The sequence below is a fragment of the Equus asinus genome, chromosome 3 (genome assembly GCF_041296235.1).
Source record: "Equus asinus isolate D_3611 breed Donkey chromosome 3, EquAss-T2T_v2, whole genome shotgun sequence".
Lineage (NCBI taxonomy): Eukaryota > Metazoa > Chordata > Mammalia > Perissodactyla > Equidae > Equus > Equus asinus.
Genome location: NC_091792.1, coordinates 107,402,163 through 107,421,106, shown reverse-complemented (window position 1 = coordinate 107,421,106; position 18,944 = coordinate 107,402,163). Strand labels below are relative to the sequence as shown.

The 18,944-nt window shown below is 34.0% G+C and overlaps 1 protein-coding gene across 1 annotated transcript; it reads right to left on the bottom strand.

The window, feature by feature from the left end:
- Window positions 1–5,279: 5,279 nt before the first annotated feature.
- LOC106838838 (sulfotransferase 1 family member D1-like) lies at window positions 5,280–18,377 on the bottom strand. The gene is made up of 5 exons (XM_044766708.2): window positions 18,266–18,377; window positions 15,694–15,820; window positions 12,554–12,648; window positions 9,112–9,292; window positions 5,280–7,068 (listed from the first exon to the last, which is right to left on the bottom strand). The coding sequence occupies exons 1-5, from the start codon at window positions 18,341–18,343 to the stop codon at window positions 6,914–6,916; spliced, it is 636 nt and encodes a 211-aa protein (XP_044622643.2). The 5' UTR covers window positions 18,344–18,377; the 3' UTR covers window positions 5,280–6,913.
- Between the last annotated feature and the right edge of the window lie 567 nt (window positions 18,378–18,944).

Here is an 18,944-nt window from a genome sequence, read left to right as displayed (position 1 = left end):
AGCAACTGTCCTAGCATTTGTCTTAGGTGAATGCGAGATACTCAAAGTAAAGCTACCACATTTCCTAGTAGAGAGTAGGAACATGCCAAACTCCATTACTCAAGTGTCAATTTCAATAAACTGAGATTTTCTCTTCTCAAATTAGAGCTCTTGATGGTTATTACAAAATTAAAATAGTTGAGAGTTGAAAAGGACGTCGTTGTTGAAATCACATGAGATTACAGTATTTATCAATAAAAAGGCCCTTCCTCCAATTTGTACATCAAATGTTTTACATCAAATGTATCTTTTAGATAAGTCCATTTGAATTCTTCCATTTCAACCAAGTGCTCTTAATAGACAATATTTAATATTTTTAATGTATAAGGTGCTATTTTGATACTGATTAAGTCAAGAATTACGAATCCAATGCCAATGTTTTCTACATCAAAATACTGGCTACATCATCTGAAAATTACCTGCTTAAATATGGAAAAGAAGGCAAAATATCTGGAATGAGACCTGTTGTGGAAAATCCAGGGGATGTGATTACCATAGTTCATGGTCTTGGTTTCCTTGTTGGAGCATGCTGTGTTTATAGCTATAACACTAATACTGAATGGGAGTAATATTTTGTCCATAGTTGCATGCTGTTGGCTATATTTTCTATAAATCTTAAGTTGATTCTCCATTGTCATTGTATAAAAACAAAACAAAACAAAAAATCCTGAAAGACAGTATATTTTGAGCCAAAAATATTATCTTAATATATTCAAAATACTATGTTAAATCTTCATTGAATAAAGGAAGGGGCAGGGCATGGAGGACACTGGTAGAAAACGTGGGATGATCACTGGTTTATTTCCATGGCTTACAGTGGAAAAGTAGGTGTCAGTTATTTGTATTATAGAACAAATGTCAGTACTTTCTAAATGTATGATTCGAGAAAAATTGTTTAAATTCTTTCTTATGCATTGTCTCTATTTGTAAAATACTTGCAATTTTAAGAATATCTATAGGGCCGGCCCCATGGCCGAGTGAGTGGTTAAGTTTTCGCACTCCGCTACAGCGGCCCAGGGTTTCCCTGGTTCGGATCCTGGGCGTGGACATAGCACCACTCGTCAGGCCACTCTGGGGCGGCATCCCACGTGCCACAACTAGAAGGACCCACAACTAAAATATGCAACTATGTACTGGGGGGATTTGGGGAGAAAAAGCAGAAAGAAAGAAAAAAAAGAAGATTGGCAACAGTTGTTAGCTCAGGTGCCAATCTTAAAAAAAATGTAAAAAATAAAGAATACGATATGAAGAAAAGTGAGGGATACTTCAAGATCTAAGGTAAGTCAAAATAAGAATAAATATAGTTTAAAAGAAGTTTGAAAATTCACCTTATAGCAGCTAATGTAGATTCCTTCATTATTAAATCTCTACTATGTTTATCTATCACAGTAAAAAACAAAAAAAAAAACCCCCAAATCCAAGAATAGTTTTATTTATTTTGACTGGAAGGTTTTTAAAACAAAGTAGTTTTTCTTAATGTTTTAAAACGCATGTGTTCTACAAGAAATCCATTTTCTTAGTAAGAAAACAGCAGTATAAATAATCCTTCTCACCTGGGAGCCGGAGCAAATACAGGATTTAGTGCTGGCTCATTGCCAATGTTGTCTTAAGAACAAAAGCACAACTTATGGCCCAATATCAAAGAAAGGTCTTTCAGCCAAATGATACGCTGGCATTTTCACATGTTTAAATGTGGACTTTCATTTAACCATTAAGTGAACCCTAGAATTTCTTAAATCAATGTACAATAAAGCACATTAATTTGCTCACTAATCAGTTGTGAAATTTCCTTACTGCCAAAAAAGCACAAGGATAGCTTTCTCATTTCAAAATACTGGTTTTATTCCTATCTCGGAAGAATAAATTTCCTATATGTATATTTCAGTTGAGTAGATGAACACAGTTAAACAAATCGAAGACAATGAAAAAATACAGTGGATGTAATTATATTATTAAGGTAGATGAGGCAGATAAGGAACGAGTCTAAATTATTTTTGGAACTTCATGCTTAAAATATGGCATTCTAAAGATTTAGAATTTGATGCAAAAACAGCACTTTTGAAATAGGTAGGGTATTTGATTCTATATTGGAGAATGCCTTAGGAACCCGAGAAGCATTTTTCTACTGCATGGAAAAGATGTAGGTAACTGAGAAGAATAAATAAAGAACCTTGCCCCAGGGAAAAAGATAAAGATTTACCTCCTCTGACTTAAAAGACTCAGCTCAATTCCACTGCATGGTATATTCTTTTTCCTTTTGGAACAATACAAAAGTATAGATTTTATTTTTCTTCCTAGACACTCAATCTCTTTAATCGGCTTACATTAAACTGCCTTCCTGAAAAGATATTAATAGATAAATCATTCAATCACTAGTTTACCTATAATGGAATAACGTGAGGCCATTAGTGAAAGACTACCAGAATGCTAATGGGTATTATTTTCCTGCATTTGCTATTCTACAAACTATAACTGAAAAGTCAAACTATTGAGAAAAATATTTGATTGAACCTTCTTTCTATCAAGGTCATCATAGCAGTTTCAGCAAATTTCTGTGTTGCTTTTTAATACTTGTCTGTTGATACCACAAGACTATTAACCTATTAAGACGAGGGCATATTCATCTCTATCCCCAGGGCTCAGAGCTAAGTGATCCCTATGAACAGGTAGAGAGGATGCTCAGTAACTAGCAGGTGCCTTCCACTTTGGAGCTTCCCTCCCCTCTCATCTCCCTTTTTACAAGTATTACAACCCTCCCAAATTGCAATATAATTTATTTTCTTTGACTAGGTTTTATTTCAGGTTGTAGTTACCATCACTTTCTTAGAACTTTCCTTTTTTTTAATTGTTTTAAATTTTAAGATAATTGTAGATTCGCATGAAGTTATAGGAAATAATATAAAATTCCTAAATGCCCTTTACCTAATTTTCTCCAATAGTAACATCTTGTAAAACTGTACTAGATTATCAAAACAAGGATATTGATAGAGTTAAGATACAGAATATTTCTATTAACACAGGATTTTTCAGGTTCCCCTTTGATAGTCATCTACTTCACTTCAGTCCCTTCCTTAATCCTGGCAACCACTCAGCAGTTCATTTCAGTAATTTTGTCATTTCAAGAATTGTATATAAATAGAAGCATACAGTATTCGATTTTTTGAGATTAACTTTTTTTTACTTTGAACAAATCCATGGAGATTCTTTCAAGTTCTCTCATATATCAGTAGCTTGTTTCTTTTTATTGCTCAGTAGTGAATCTTGGATAAGAGGTTCTGTCCCACAACAAAGCATGGTTAATGTCAGAGGGAGTAATGCTGTAGTAAGAGTATTCTGATGTGGGCCAGAAGCCAGGAGAAGAAGGGAGAGTCTGACTGAAAGGTGACTTATTGCACATGGAGATCCTGACAGAAGTGATCCAAATCTGACATGATATTGTGGAAAAAAGATGGCCATTGCTGGGAGTATTTTGAGCAAATGTCACCAGCTGCAGCAGTAGAATTTCACAGTAGCTTCAATATGTGACACAAAGAATAAAAATGATTGGATCACCCTAACTTTCGTTGCTTTAGATGCTACAGAATTAGTAGTGTTGGCCCATTCTTTTGAAATGTAATGTATCAGAAGTAGCCATAAAGGGGAAATGAAGTCTGACACCATGACTTGATTAAATTGCCTATATCTAAGTCTTGATGTCTTAAGGTATAAAATAACTTCAGACTAAGTCAATGAGGTAATTGTAATCATTGTCTAGGTGGTGACCTAAATGCTGGAGTGAAATGACATCGTTCAGAAACTTGAGTTTTAAGAGCATGAGAGACTAAGTATAGAGTTATGGGAAACTCTTAGAGAAAGATAGTTTAATGTAGAGCCTCAGAAAATAATATAAGGTTGATGGTAAAGAAGTGAGAAGACTAGTTCCAATTTGTCTTGGAAGACAGAGAACAAGAAAAAGATTATCATTTATGATTTATGAAATTGGTCTACAAAATGGCATGCATATACTCCACAGAGCACTAAAGTCAAAATGCGATTCAAGAGGAAATATTAACTTATTTTTCTATAAATATATATGTGTATGTATGACACATTTTATTCACATATATAATATATATACATAGTTATATATAGATAGTGATTATGTATAATTATATGTAAGGAGAAAAATAAAAAGAGAAATTGAGCTTTACTTCAATACAATTTGTAGATTCACACTGGCATCCTCACTTTGTCAGATGACCATGAGTCATGTATGGTAGTACCGCAATGCTCTGAGGAAACAGAGGAATTCTAGGAAGACTGAAGAGTTGACAGTGGCACTTTCAATTTTTTTTAAATTGAGATGTAATTAACATATAATATAATATTAGTTTAGGTGTGCAACATAATGATACAAGATTTATATATATTGCTAAATGATCACCACAGTAAGTCTAGTTAAGATCCATCACCGTACATAGTTACAATATTTTTCTTGTGATCAGAACTTTTAAGATCTATTCTTTTAGCAGCTTTCAAATATACAATACAGCATTACTAACTATAGTTAACGATTGTGCTGTTTTGTTCTATTTTCTGTGCATTACAATAGATTACAGTTTGTGGACTATAGGATGTTATTTACATAATTAATTTTTTAAAGATAAGACCTTTAAATAGGAACGAATGTTACTTCTTAAGGAAATGAAGATCAATGATAGAAATCCTTTAAAGACACAGAGGTTTTCCCACTATCTCATGGAAATGTACTTAAATTATTTGTTATACTTTTATTTGTCTTTAGAGATATTCTTTCAAATTGCTGACTTTCTATGACAAAAAAATGACTACCAGTTGTATGATTTCAGAGAAATTTAATGTTAAAAATGAGTGAGAAAATAAGGGCTTTCTGAACTGTAAATCAAAAGTGAGCTAAGGAGAGGGCAATTTTAAAATTCATGGTTATAAAATTTTATTGGTAAGAATAATGTAAATGAATCACTTAGGGAAATTCACATCAGCACACTTAAGAAACTGGGAAACTGAAGTTTTTAACTTGTTTAAAATAATTCCAAAAACCTTTAATAGATTTTGAATTTCTTTGTTAGAAACATAAAAAAGCAACAAAAATGACACCTCATGTTGCATGAAGATACAAATCGATCACCAAATTTCAGCAGAACTGTTTTCCTAAATGGATAAGATTGAAAACTGAGTACCTGATTTAGTAAGCACAGGAAAACTTACGTTTTTTCCAGTTAGAACTATTGCTTTCGAAACTTATTTTTACCTTTATAATCGCTGCAATAAAGTACTGAAATAATCTGAATTTAGGACCATCTTTCCAAATCAAAGTATTAAACCAAGATTTTAAAAATTATAAAGCCATTTCGATCACATTTTTATCATTGTAAAGTGTCACTATAAAAATATTTTTGTGACAACAAATGTACTTTGTATAATTAATAAATAAAATAATGTATTCTAGGTTATTCCATGTTTATCTCCTTTTAATTTATTTTTATGTTTATTTCACAATGTGCATAACATATTTGTACAACACATATGTATAATTTACAAAGAAATAGATGTGTATATATTATTGGAGTGTACTCAAAACTTTTTATTGCAGTGTTGAATGTTTAGAAAGATTTGAAGACTGCTGGATTAGAACATAAACTGTTCACAAAGAAAAAAATTTGAGAACATATGCTATTTTCCACATCACAGAAGATTTTTAGCGATCTTTGTAAATGTAACCACATCTAGATTAGCTGAAAGTCAAGAGGTCTGATCAATATGCAATGGCAGGAATCTGAGAACATGAAAGAAGGAGAGTACAGAATAAACTAGAGAGGGAATATGGGGACTAACAGGAATAACTGAGACTGTCAAAAAGAAAAAGGACCAAAAATCAAACTGTTCTTTTTCCATGGTTTTACTTTGATTTGACACGTGTGGTTGGGTGCATAATTGCTTTCCCTCTGCCAGTTTACTAACAAAGAAAATTTGAAAAAAATAGAACACATTTTAAAGAAACGAATGAAGAGTATTAAAGTAAAGCCATGTAAATTGCATAGCATAGTGCTTGGTATATAGTAAGCTCTCAATAAATATCAGCTATTAGTATTGCGGCTGTTTCTTATGTTCTTAAAATTATTTCTTTTATTTTCTTTTTATTCCTAACCTGCCTTAAAGTTCTTTGAGTTTGGGATTCATGTTTTACTTTTTGTTATCTCTAAGGTATATTATTTGTACATAGGAAGTACTTAATAAATTTTGATTAGTTCATATTATGATGATTATTGCTTTTCTGTATGACCATAACTAATGCATTGTTATGCAAACGATACTTCTGTGACATATATTTAGTGACTATTTTCTTTGTGCTATTTTTGATCATTAGTATATAAACTATAACAGTAGGAGACTATGATTAATAAACTACCCAAAATTTAATCTATAGTAAAACATTCTAGGGCAATACATTTCAGTGAAGTCTTTACACAAAAATATCATTGATCTTTTATTACACTGGTATCATCCTGAGCATATAACAAAGAAAAATTAAAGCCTTTTTAAGGGGATATTTGGTCCTAATCCATCCATCGTGAAGACTCCCCTAAATATCTTTGCCAATTCAATGACCCAGAACTTGAATTTAAAAAATAAAGCAGGTACATTTATAGATTGCAAACTTCATTTCATTATTATTCTTTAAGAATAGTAAAAACATTCTAGAAGGTGGTTAAAATCATGGAGACAGTATTAACTTTTCAAATGTAGACTTTGAAATTCTTTGAATATTCTATTACAAACCACTAGTAGTAAATAAAGAATATCACGTACAGGAATTCCTTTCACTAAGTGTTTGAAGGGATTTTTTCCTTGTAATTTAAGTGCAAGCTAAAGGAGTTGGCAAAAGAACAGGTATTTCTTTGATCTCTGAACGGAACTGCAGTGTAGACCCTTTCATTTTCTCTTCATAATCTTTTTCAAATCTCTCATACTGGGCGACAGTGAAGTGGTTCTTCCAGTCTCCTGAAATACCTGAAAAGAAAGAAATGGTAAATTTGAGACTACTGTAAAATTCCCTTCCAAGATCAGTTTTAAGTTGGATTATCACACTTGTATTTTTAAACCATTAACTTTAGAATATCATATCTACTCCTTAACCAGATTCCTCACTGCCAACTACCACTCCTAGACTCCTACACCTTCTTAGTTTTCCAAAAATTCCATGGCTCTTTTTTTGGTATCTCATGTAAAGAAATAGTTCCTTAAATAGCTTCAAGAAATGTCTCTGGGAGAAAATCCAATGTCTCAAAATCTTTATTCTTTGGCTTCAAGAGCTTTATTAACAAAGGATATACAGAATTTTTTAGTCATTTTAAAACTACATTTTCCAATGTCAAATGATAGTTTATGAAAAAAGTTCTATGATCAAGTAAGATTTGGAAAGTACTGGATTAAATGTAATTAAACATATTTCTTTATTCTAGGATTGTTCAATCTTCAAAACACTAACCATATCTAAAACCTTGAGGGAAGGATACAGGACAGCATCTGAAATGAATATCTGATAAAAAATAATGCCATTTTATAGACTATCTCACAGGATAACCCAGAAGACACGTTTGGACACCCAGTTTTAGAGGAAAATAAGAGAAGAAAAGATGTCAAAATAACTTGTCAATTTGGCCTAGAATTTCTCAACTTTGGCATTTTATTTTATTTACTTAGATCTCCACTGTTGACATTTGAAACTGGACAATTCTTTGTTGAGGGGATGTAGGGGTTGCCTTGTGCATTGTAGGATGTGTACCAGCATCCTTGGCCTCTGCACGTCAGATGCCAATAGCATATCCCTAGTTATGACTTAAAAAAAGGTCTCCATATGTTGCCAAACATCCCCTTACAGGCAAAATCATACCTGGTTGAGATCCAGATATCCTCAGCAAGACTTATCCATGGCATACTTCCTAACTTTCTAAAAAAGATCTCTAGGATGCATGAAGATACATCATAATTGAAATTAACCTCAATAGTCCCTTTATAAGCTCTCATCAAAATATCTGTTTCTCCAAAACTGTCTTAGATTATATTAATAATTATTCACTTTCTCCTTTACTGTAAGATTTTACATCTCTGCTCATTGTCATGTGTTGTGTGATTCCTTTTTGCCTTATTAGCTTTGGGCTTGCCTTTTTGATAACTTTTGGTGTATAGAATTTGAATAGGTGCAATATATACCACATCTGAACAGAAACTTTAAAAGGCATTGCAAGCTTTCATCACCTTTCTTGCTCTTCCTCTCGACCATGATATTGGGCATATCCCACAAATAGGCAGCTCTTTTAGCTGGGTTTCAGAAAGAAAAGACACTAGAGGCTGAGTCAAGCAAAACTCATGAGAGTCAAAAAGAACTGAGGAAAAGTGCAGCAGCCACAGATGACCAACATCCACCAACATTAAATGAAAAATGCTTCTTGTGGTTTTAAGCCACTGAGATTCTTGGGGTTTTTTGTTTTATAGCAAAACTGACTAATACATGCACAACTAACAGAATCAATCACTCTCTTTCTCTCACAACCCTCCCCCACACATATACACATGCATTTCAATTCAACACGTTTTTATTAAAAGACTAGTTGTTGCAAGATGCTAGCTATTTAGTTCAATGCTGAAGATGCGATGATTTACCATAACAATAGCAATAACCTCAAGGAGTTGGCACTTTCTCTTATTAATTTAGTACTTCTAACATTATTTAAGCTAGCTATCTACCACAGCAAAATTTCTAAAAAATATGAAGAATACCTAGCTAATTTGGACAAATGAGAGGAATTCTTCTGATATAGCAGTGTGTGCCAAGACTCATGCTTATGGATGCATATGCTTTCGAGTAAACATTTCTCATTAGAGGGCCTGTCTTTCAGGTTAGTCTTCCAGCAGTGGTAGGTTCTTTGCCATAAATTATTTCTTCTAAGTTTTTCTCTCCCCAGCACTTCCTACAATATCACTCTATGTGACCACCTACACTCTCTACGAGGACTAACAAGTTACACAGAATCTAGTAAATAATGTTCTCACCCTTTCTCATGAAGGGAGATATAGAATGATCCATATTACATTTTGGTACAGTGGTATAATTTGTACTAGCATTCTGCTTCATCACATCAAAAGAGCTATGATGGAGAATTTTATCCATAGTTTCTTCTGGCAGGTCTTTATCTAAAATCTTTAGCAACTTCTGAATTTCACGCTTTGGATCCTAAAGAAATTACAACGAAAAAGGAGGATTCCTGGTAAATTTAGTAATGAAATAGGCAATGCATTTAATAAGACTGTACATATGCCAATGCAGTGGAGGAAGTAATTTTATACTTTTAGGAGCAATTTTCATTTCGCTTTCCAAGTATATATCTTATTCTAGGTTATACCAGAGAACAATCTGATAGAAGAAATATTAAAATTTGTTTCAAAAAAACTAAAGGAAAAAAATTTGGTTAATATTCAACCTTTCAAAAACAGAATTAACCTGTAGAATAAGACAGTGATAAAACAAGCTACTACTATCATAAGCTATAATTTTCAAATCTTTTGACCTTCTTTTCTTCTTTTAGCATATCTATCATCAAGAATAGATTACCTACCAAATATTTAAAGAAGCATTAATACCTATCCTTTTCAAACTCTTCCAAAAAGAAGTGGAAGGAACACTTTCAAACTCATTTTACAAGTACAACATTACCGTTATACCAAAGCCAGACAAGGAAAGTACAAAAAATGAAAATTACAGCCCAACATCCCTGATGAACATCTATGAAAAAATCTTGAACAAAATACTAGTGAAGAAAATTCAACAGCACATTAAAAGGATCATACACCATGATCAAGTGGAATTTATTCCACGGACGTAATGATATTTCAACATCTGCAAATCAATCAACGTGATGTGCCACATCATGAAGGATAAAAATTATATGGCCATCTTAACAAATGCAAAAAAATCATTTGACAAAATTCAACTCTACTTATGATAAAAATTCTTAATAATGTGGGTACAGAGAGAACATACCTCAGTACAATAAAGGACATATATGACAAGACCACAACTAACATATTCAATGGTGAAAAGCTGAAAGATTTTCCTCTAAGATCAAAAACAATTGTTAATGATAGTTAATAATACTGTATTGTATATTTGAAGGTAACTAAGAGAGTAGATATTAAAAATTCTCATCACAAGAAAAAAGAATTTGTAACTGTGTGATGAGTGCCAACTAGACTTACTGTGGTGATCATTACACAAAGTATACATATATTGAATCATTATGTTGTACTCCTAAAGTTAATATTGTGTTATATGTCAATTATATCTCAATTGAAAAAAAGAATAGACTACCTATCTCAAAGAGTTATCTTATGGTGGAAAAAAAGATACCCATTCTACCCTTCATACCTAAATAGATTTTTTGATAATATGAGTATATGAGGAGGAAAGTAAAATAAAATTCTGTCCACTTTCCAGCCTAAGGAATGAGCGGGAGGAGAAAGAGTCAACAATGAAAAGGAGAGATCATTTCATGTATTTCTTATGATTTCCTTTCTTTGTGATTCAGACTGCACATAGGACAGCATGTTGGATACAATGAAAAGGTGGCAGTCAGGCCAAAGAGTTTGTGCCCTTCTACCCTTTGGGGAGGTGTTCTTCCTGGTGGTGCAAACTCAACTGAGGTAGAGAGATACAATCTTAGTGATCTGGTGAGATCGGCAGAAAGGCAATCTGAGGTTTAGATTTCCTCAGCTACCCATCTCAATTCATGGAAACAGAACCAGAAAGTTCCTGTGGTGGCTCTAAAAGAATTCATTTCTTGTGCTAAGTTGTCCTAAGTCTATTAAGTAAAGTTAATTGACTGCTCAAGCTTGTAATGAGAATATCTGGGTGGATCTGATGACACAGAGACTCTGGAACCCTTGAGTAGTCTTGAGACTTTTCTGCCAGCAGATGTAGATTCTTCTGCCATATTTGAGAGAACTAAACTTTTTTTGCTTGAAGGCCTTATTATGACCTAAGATAGGAAGTTTCCTCTCAAGATAATGCCTATCCTCTTCAAGACCCACACAACCACTACCGGTTGCTTCAAGAACGAGAACTAGGGTAATATATCACCATAATCCAGAATGACAGATAACAAGTGGTTTAAATAGGATACAGAAGACGCTGAGAATTTTGCTAAGGAATCTTCAAGATGGGGTCACCTTAGCTGGGTAAGGTGGTTTCACTAGAGGCTATTGAATAGATTTCCCAAGGAAGTGATGAATGGTAGTCACAGTCATCTACAGGAATTTAGGGAAACCTAAGGGAGCAAGACGAGGCTGAGTGAAGGCTGCTACACCACAAGAAAATTGAGGAAGATAAATCAGAACAACAGTTTCACCTGTGTTAGACCTCAGTTTTGAGTGCCAGTGTGTTTCCCAGAATATAGGTGATAAAGGAAATCATTCTAAAGACTTGGAGGTAGGAATCAGTGGACGTTGCTTCCAGGAGTCCAAAGCATTCTCATTTTTATAAGCTCTTGTATAATTTCCTCTTTTACCCACACATTTAGACACCGTTTTAAAGAGAAAAGAGGAAATGTGGACAGGCTATCTGAGAGACATTCAATTTAAGAGGTGTAGAATATTTCTTAAGTGAACTGTATAAATAATCAGATCAAGGTAATGTTTTGACCAAATTGGAGAGTGAATTATTTTCCATGCTAATAATCAGATGGAGGATGAGAAAATAAAAGCTGGAATTTTTTATAGGTTAAATAAGAAAATTACACTGTTGCCCCCTTGGATTTGCACTGGGGGAAGCAGTCATGGACAAGATTATTTTGGTTTATATATTCAAAGAGCTTACATTACAGTAGAGATGACTAATAAAATATAAGTGAAGAAATACATACATAAAATAATTAGAAGTGATGGTAGATACTATAAAAATAACAATAGCAGCAAAACAGATAACAAGGTGGATTACTTGACATTATAGACATTAAAGAACTCTGTGAAGAGATAGCATTTAAGTTAAGACATAAAGGATGAGAAGGGGTTAATCTGAAAATAGTGGGAAAAAAATGCTTCGGGTAGGCTCACTTAGAAAGGGACAGGTGGAACCAGAGAGGGTTGGAGAGAAAGCAGCAAAAAAATGCTGAACTTTATAAATTAGCTTAATAATGTTAGATTTCACATAGGGAAGAGATCGTTGAGGAGAGATTTGAAGAAGAGAATGGACATACTCTGATTTGGATTTCAAGAAGATCATTCCCTCTGAGTGGATAATAGAAGAAACATGAGGTAGTTTGAATAAGTCGAGATAGTACCCTGAACTAGAATAAGAAGCAGTGGTGGTAGAAAGAATTGGATTGAGTGAAAGATCAATTTTCAAGGCAGAATTAATAGGATAGTAAATTAGTCATATTTATAGATCAAGAAGAAAGGAAAGTTTTCCTTCAATAAAGGCGAAATCATAGTTGCCTCTTACCTCTTTCATGTCTTCATAGAATAGGTACAGGATGCGATAATCTTTCCTCTTCTCCCACCAGGCCTTCACATGGTCATACCAAGAACCAAAAGCCACTAAATTGAAAGATAAAATGCTTGCAAAATTAGAACTATTTACTTGAAGTAAAGAATTGCTAAACATTATCCTAGGTCATCATTATCAATACATTCACATTGATTACTTTTTAATTCAAGAAAAAAGGATGGTAAGATAAGAATAACAACCTCTCTTCTTGTTGAATTTACAATCTGCTTGGAAAGGATGAGCTATTTCTCTTATGGGATAAATTGTGTCCCTTTGAAATTCTTATTTTAAAGTCCTAACCCCTAGTACTTTAGAATATGACTGAATTTGGAGATAGGGCTTTCAAAGAGGTAATTAAGTTAAAATGAGGTCTTTAGGGTTGGGCCCTAATACAATATGACTGATGTCTTTATGAGAAGAGGAAATTACAACACAGATGATGCACAGAAGAAAGGTCATGCAGAGGTACAGATTAAAGATGACCAAGACAAGCAGAAAGGCCTCAGAAGAAACCTATCCTGAAGATACTTGATCTTGGACTTCTAACCTCCAAAACTGTCAGAAAATAAATTTATGTCGTTTAAGCCACCTGGTCTGTGGAACTTTGTTATGGCAGACCTAGCAAACTACCACAAATTTTGGTACTGATAAGTGGGTGCTACTGTAACAAATGTCTAAAAAATGTAGAAATGACTTTGGAACTGGATAATGGGTAAAGGCTGGAAGAGGTCTGCGGTGTATGTTAGAAAAATACCTAGATTGCCTGGAAGAGATGATTGGTAGAACTGTGGATACTAAAAGTAATTCTAGTGAGGGCTCAGAAAAAGAGAAGACTCGGAGAAGTTTCTATTGTCTTATGATACATACATCATCATGAAGAGAATGTTGATAGAAATATGAACATTAAAGGTGCTTCTGGCAAGGTCTCAGACATAAATAAGGAATATGTTATTGGAAACCGGAGGAAAGGGAATTCTTGTTATACAGTGCAAAGAACTTCGTAAAATTCTGTTCTAGTGTTTGTGGAAAGTAGAACTTGTAAGTAATGAACTTGGATACTTAGCTGAAAAGATTTTTAAGCAAAGCATTGAAGGAATTGCCTGGTTTCTCCTTACTGCTTACAGTAAAATGTGAGATGAGAGAGAGGAGTTGAAGAAGAAATTGTTAAGCAAAAACGAACTGGAATATAAAGATTTATAAAATTCTCAGCTTATCCATATTACCAAAAAAATGAGAAAGTATGCTCTGGAAAGAACACCAAGGGTGCGGCCGGACAACTTTTATTGAAGAGATTAGGTGTGTGACTTGTGGATCCAATCAACCATCTCAGCAGAAAAACTGTCGGTTGGGACTGAAGGGGATAAGTGGAGGGATGAAATGCAGACAGATTGTTGGACTTCCAGGATTCTGCAGGTAAGAAATGGGCTGATAGAGCTATCTGTCTGTGAATATACTTTGTCCTTCAAAAACGGAGAAGAATGACTCCAATGAAGTTTCAGAGGTCAGCAGGGCTGCCACTACTACCACAGTCCCAGAGGGCACAAGCCCAGGGGACAGGGCCGCCCCATTGGGCATGTAGGGCAGAACATGTCTCCAAAGACAATTACTCTCAAGCCTTAAAATCTAATGATGTTTGCCCATTAGGTTTCAGGCTTTCTTCTTTCTGCCGTGTCTTTTCATATGGGAATGTCTATTCTATTCATGTCCCACCATTGTATTTTGGAAGAGGATAACTTATCTGATTTCACAGGTTCACAGCTGGAGAAGAATTTTGTCTCAGGATGAATTATACTCTCACCCATACCTGACTTACACGATATTTAGATGAGATTTTAGGCTTGGAGCTGATGCTGGAATAGATTCAGACTTCTGGGGCTGTTGAGATGGAGTGAATGTATTTTGCATGTGAGAAAGACACCAATTTTGGGGGGACAGAAGGAAGAATGTTATGAGCTGAATTGTGTCCACTTCAAAATTCATGTGTTGAAGTCCTAAACCCAATACCTCAGAATCTGACTATATTTAAAGATAGTGTCTTTAAGGAGGTAATTAAGTTAAAATGAGATCACTAGGATGGATCCTGATTCAAAATGACTGGTCTCCTTGTATGAAAAGGAAATTACAACACAGACATGCACAGAGAGAAGACTGTGTGAAAACATAGAAAGAAGGTGGTCATCTACAAGCCAAGGGAAAAGGTCAGAAAAAGACAACCCTGAAGACACCTTGATCTTGGACTTCTTGCCTCCAGAACTGGAAGAAAATAAATTTATGTTGTTTAAGCCACTCAGTCTGTAGTGCTTTGTTGTGGTAGTCCTAGCAAACAAATACAACTTCTAATAAATAAAACTAGAGGGGTTAGATGGCAGATACTGAGTAATGTAGACAATAAGTGGTACAGAAGTTCCTAGGAGAGGGAAAGAAGGTGAGAAAATCATTGTGATGGAGAGGTTAAGAAAGCTGTGGAGGAAATAGAGTATATTTGGATCTAAGACGAGTTAGACTTCGAGAATGATAAGAATGAGTAGATACAGACAAAGAATAGTCCTAGCAATAAAAGAGTAAAAACTTGCAAGATACCATTGAGATGTATTTGCCTTAAAAAGAGAGTTTTTATAGGAGAATGATAAGTAGAGTTACTACCATTGGTATAAATGTTTCCCTGAAAGAGAGAATATACAGGCAGAAAAACAGAGCCTCGACAATAAACTCTTCACTCAAGAATTTTCAGTTTATATAATAAAAATAAAGGAATAGTAGAAATAAAAGAGTCCAAGAAATGTGCATAAAATCAAAACAACGCAATGGCATGGATAGCAAGAGAAGAAAGCGCTTAGCAGTAGTCACTTAGCACTAATGAAACAATAAGACTAAGGACTGAAAAATCTGTAAGTCACATATTCCCCAAAAGTCCTTAAAGAAGAGCAATGGCTATGTATTCTGCCTCTACTATAGACTTCCTGATGCATTAGTAGAGTGTTGAACACATATTACATTTATAATAAACACAAGATTTATATTTGAACTTTATATCTCCTTGCAAAAAAAGACTTTTCATTATGAAACCGCATGATTAAAGTAAGAGTCGGACCCACCCTTCCCCATCATGACTTTGTCCAGGAACTCCTCCCAGGTGCCAGGGTCTGGGTGAATTTTTGCCATCTGGTAGAAATAATAGTAAGATACAGCCACATCTTTAGCATTCTGTGCCACATAGACGATCTGTGGGGAGATGGGAAATCTTCATTTTGTTTGTACTCTTTAATACAATCATGTGTCGCTTAACGATGGGGCTACATTCTGAGAAATGCATCATTAGGCCATTTCATTGTTGTGCAAACATCACAGAGGGTACTTACACAGATCTAGATAGTATAGCCTCCTACACTTCTAGGCTATATAGTATAGCCTATCGCTCTTGGGCTACAAACCTGCATAGTATGTTACTGTACCAGATACTGTAGGCAATTGTAACACAATGGTAAGTATTTGTGTATCTAAACATACTCTAGAGTACAGCTGTTTTGCTCATTCTATCAAAGGTGCTTGGGTAAAGGCATACTCTAAACACCTTTCTTAGATCTAGAGTTGGTGACTGCCAACCTTCCCAGATTTACTTTTCAGCCACACTGAATCACTTGTAAAATCTGATACATGCCTTTCTGTTTCACATCTGTTAGCCTAGGCACATGCAGTCTTCTCTGTAAAATGTCCTTGTATATGTGAAAAAATTTACTCTTTCTTTAGGATGCTGATCAAACTTTTCTTCATCTATGAGACTCCTTGCCCCATAGAATCTTTTTGACTTCATGTATTCTCACTTATCTTACTGATATGTACTTTTTTTCATATATATCTTTTTTTCCACTACTTGAGGTATTCCACAGGATCAAATGCTATATAGGGCAGAGGTCACTGACTTTTTAAGCTGTTGCATTAATAGACATAGAAGTGACTGGCAAACAGACTAAGCTCTATAGTATTCATAGAAATTAAATAAAATAATATGCTCTTAGATGGCAGAGAATGTCTTATTTGTGTTCACATTTATAATAACAATCACAGTATTTGGTATACATGGTAGCATTTCCATAAATGTTTACTGATTATACACTTATTGAATGATTTTGCTCACAAGAAGCTGGAACAGACAGAATTCCAAGGAGAAAAAGAAATTATAGCCAGATTTCAATATCTTCCTCTCAATAACTGATAGAAAAATATGAAGACTGAGAAAGGTGACATCAGTACAGATTCTATAGATATTAAAAGAATATTAAAGGAATATCATGAGCAACTTTATTACAAAAATTTGGCAATTTAAATGAAATGGACCAATTCCTTGAAAGCCATAAACTACTAAAGATCATGCAAGGAAAGGTACGTAGCCTACGTAATTCTATATCTATTAAACACATTGAATTTGTACTTAAAAATCTTTCCAGATAAAGAAAATTCCAGGCATACCCTTACTGATGAATTGTAAAATATATTTAAGAATGAAATAATATCAATTCCCAACTTATCTTATGAGGCCAGCATTACCCTAATACCGAAGACATTATACCCTAATGAAGAAAAAATGACAATAAAAAATTATATGCCAATATTTCTCACTATTTTCATTACTGATCACTAGCAAAAACCCAACTGATCCATCAACCAACTGGTCCATCAATAGTACCATGAATAAGTAAGTCGTGGAATATTCACATATACATAATGGAATGCCTTACGTCTGTGGTTCTCAAACATTGGCATGAATCAAATTCACCTGGGATACTACTTAAATGGATCACTGGGCCCAATCCCCATAGTTTCTAATTCAGCAGGTCTGAATTGGGCCTGAGAATTTCCATCTCTAATGAGCTATTTTTGCTCAGGGTATGAAATTTTGTGATCCCCACAGTCTGCGTTAAACAAAACAAACACAAAATAACAAGCATGATAAGAGGTGATCTCACAAATATTACGTTAAATGAAATAAGCTAAGTACTCAAGATTAGGTACTTTATGATTACAGACAAAACAGGCAAACTAATTTATGGTGAAAACATTCAAGATAGTGATTATCTTGGGAGGTATGGATTCTTCCCTGGAACAGAGCTTTTGAGGTGTTGGTAATGTTTAATTTCTCGATCTGAGCACTGATTTGATGGGAATGCTCACTTAGTGAAAATTCATCAAGCTATATACTTAGGATTTATATACTTTTCTCCATAAATGTTATGCTTGAATTAAAGTGTTATTTTAAAAAAAGCCTAACTAATCCATAAATATATATAATTACATATGATTTATAATCCATAAATTTTATAATTATAAATGCCTATTTTTAAATTAGAGTTATGCTGAATTCATGAAGGAGTTCTGGAATTATTTAAATATCTATTATTTAAAAGTAGACAGTAATTGAAGGGATTTAGACAGAATGATAGGCATTTTAGAGAACTGAAAATCTGACGGATTCTCAGTGCTTGTGTGCTGAGTACAATCCACATCTATGACACTGGTGTCCACTGGTGTTATTTTGACCCTTGGAATATAAGGCCCACATTATTATTTTTGCAATGACTTACCCAGGGGTTGCAATCCCTCATCTTCATTTCTTTATAGTTAGTAAAACAAATTACAACACAAATAAGGATTTTTTTTTCAATTTCCTACCTTGCAGTTATTCTTCCAAAATGAAGAAGGGCGAAGTTGAACAGATAGGTGTGTTTTCACTAATCGAGGAGATGGCATGTCTTTCAATGTCTCAACACCCACAGCACAAAAGGTAAACTACATTATAAATGTGGAATCATAAGGTCAAATACAATATAATTTAAGACTTTCTAAATATTAACCCCACCATATGACTTGAAATGACTATGTGGCTATATAGCTTCATATACCTCTAAAATCTACAATGACATAAAAAATGACAAATTCTGGTTAGTTAGACTGTTTAACTGTGTGTGCTTTATTGCAAGGTTTATTATCTTCATAAGTGTCTATAAAAATCCTCAGATATAACACCTTGATGAGGCAGAAACAGCAGTAAGTCAAGAGTCAACATGCCCAAATTTTTCCTTCCTCTGTTCAATTACCTTCCTCTTTTTCTCATTTACAATATAAGGAAACTGAACTAGATGATTTCAAAAATCTCTTTTTAGCTTTCTCATATTTCAATTCTAAGATCAAATTAAGCCATGAGACTCATGTAATTTTTAAAATTTTAACAATGCAAGACCATATATTCCCCTAATCTTTTCCCTTGAGTCTGTGAATATCAGCTAACTAGCAGTAGACATGATTCTATATTGGATAAAACACTGAATTTTCTATATATAATGATCACATA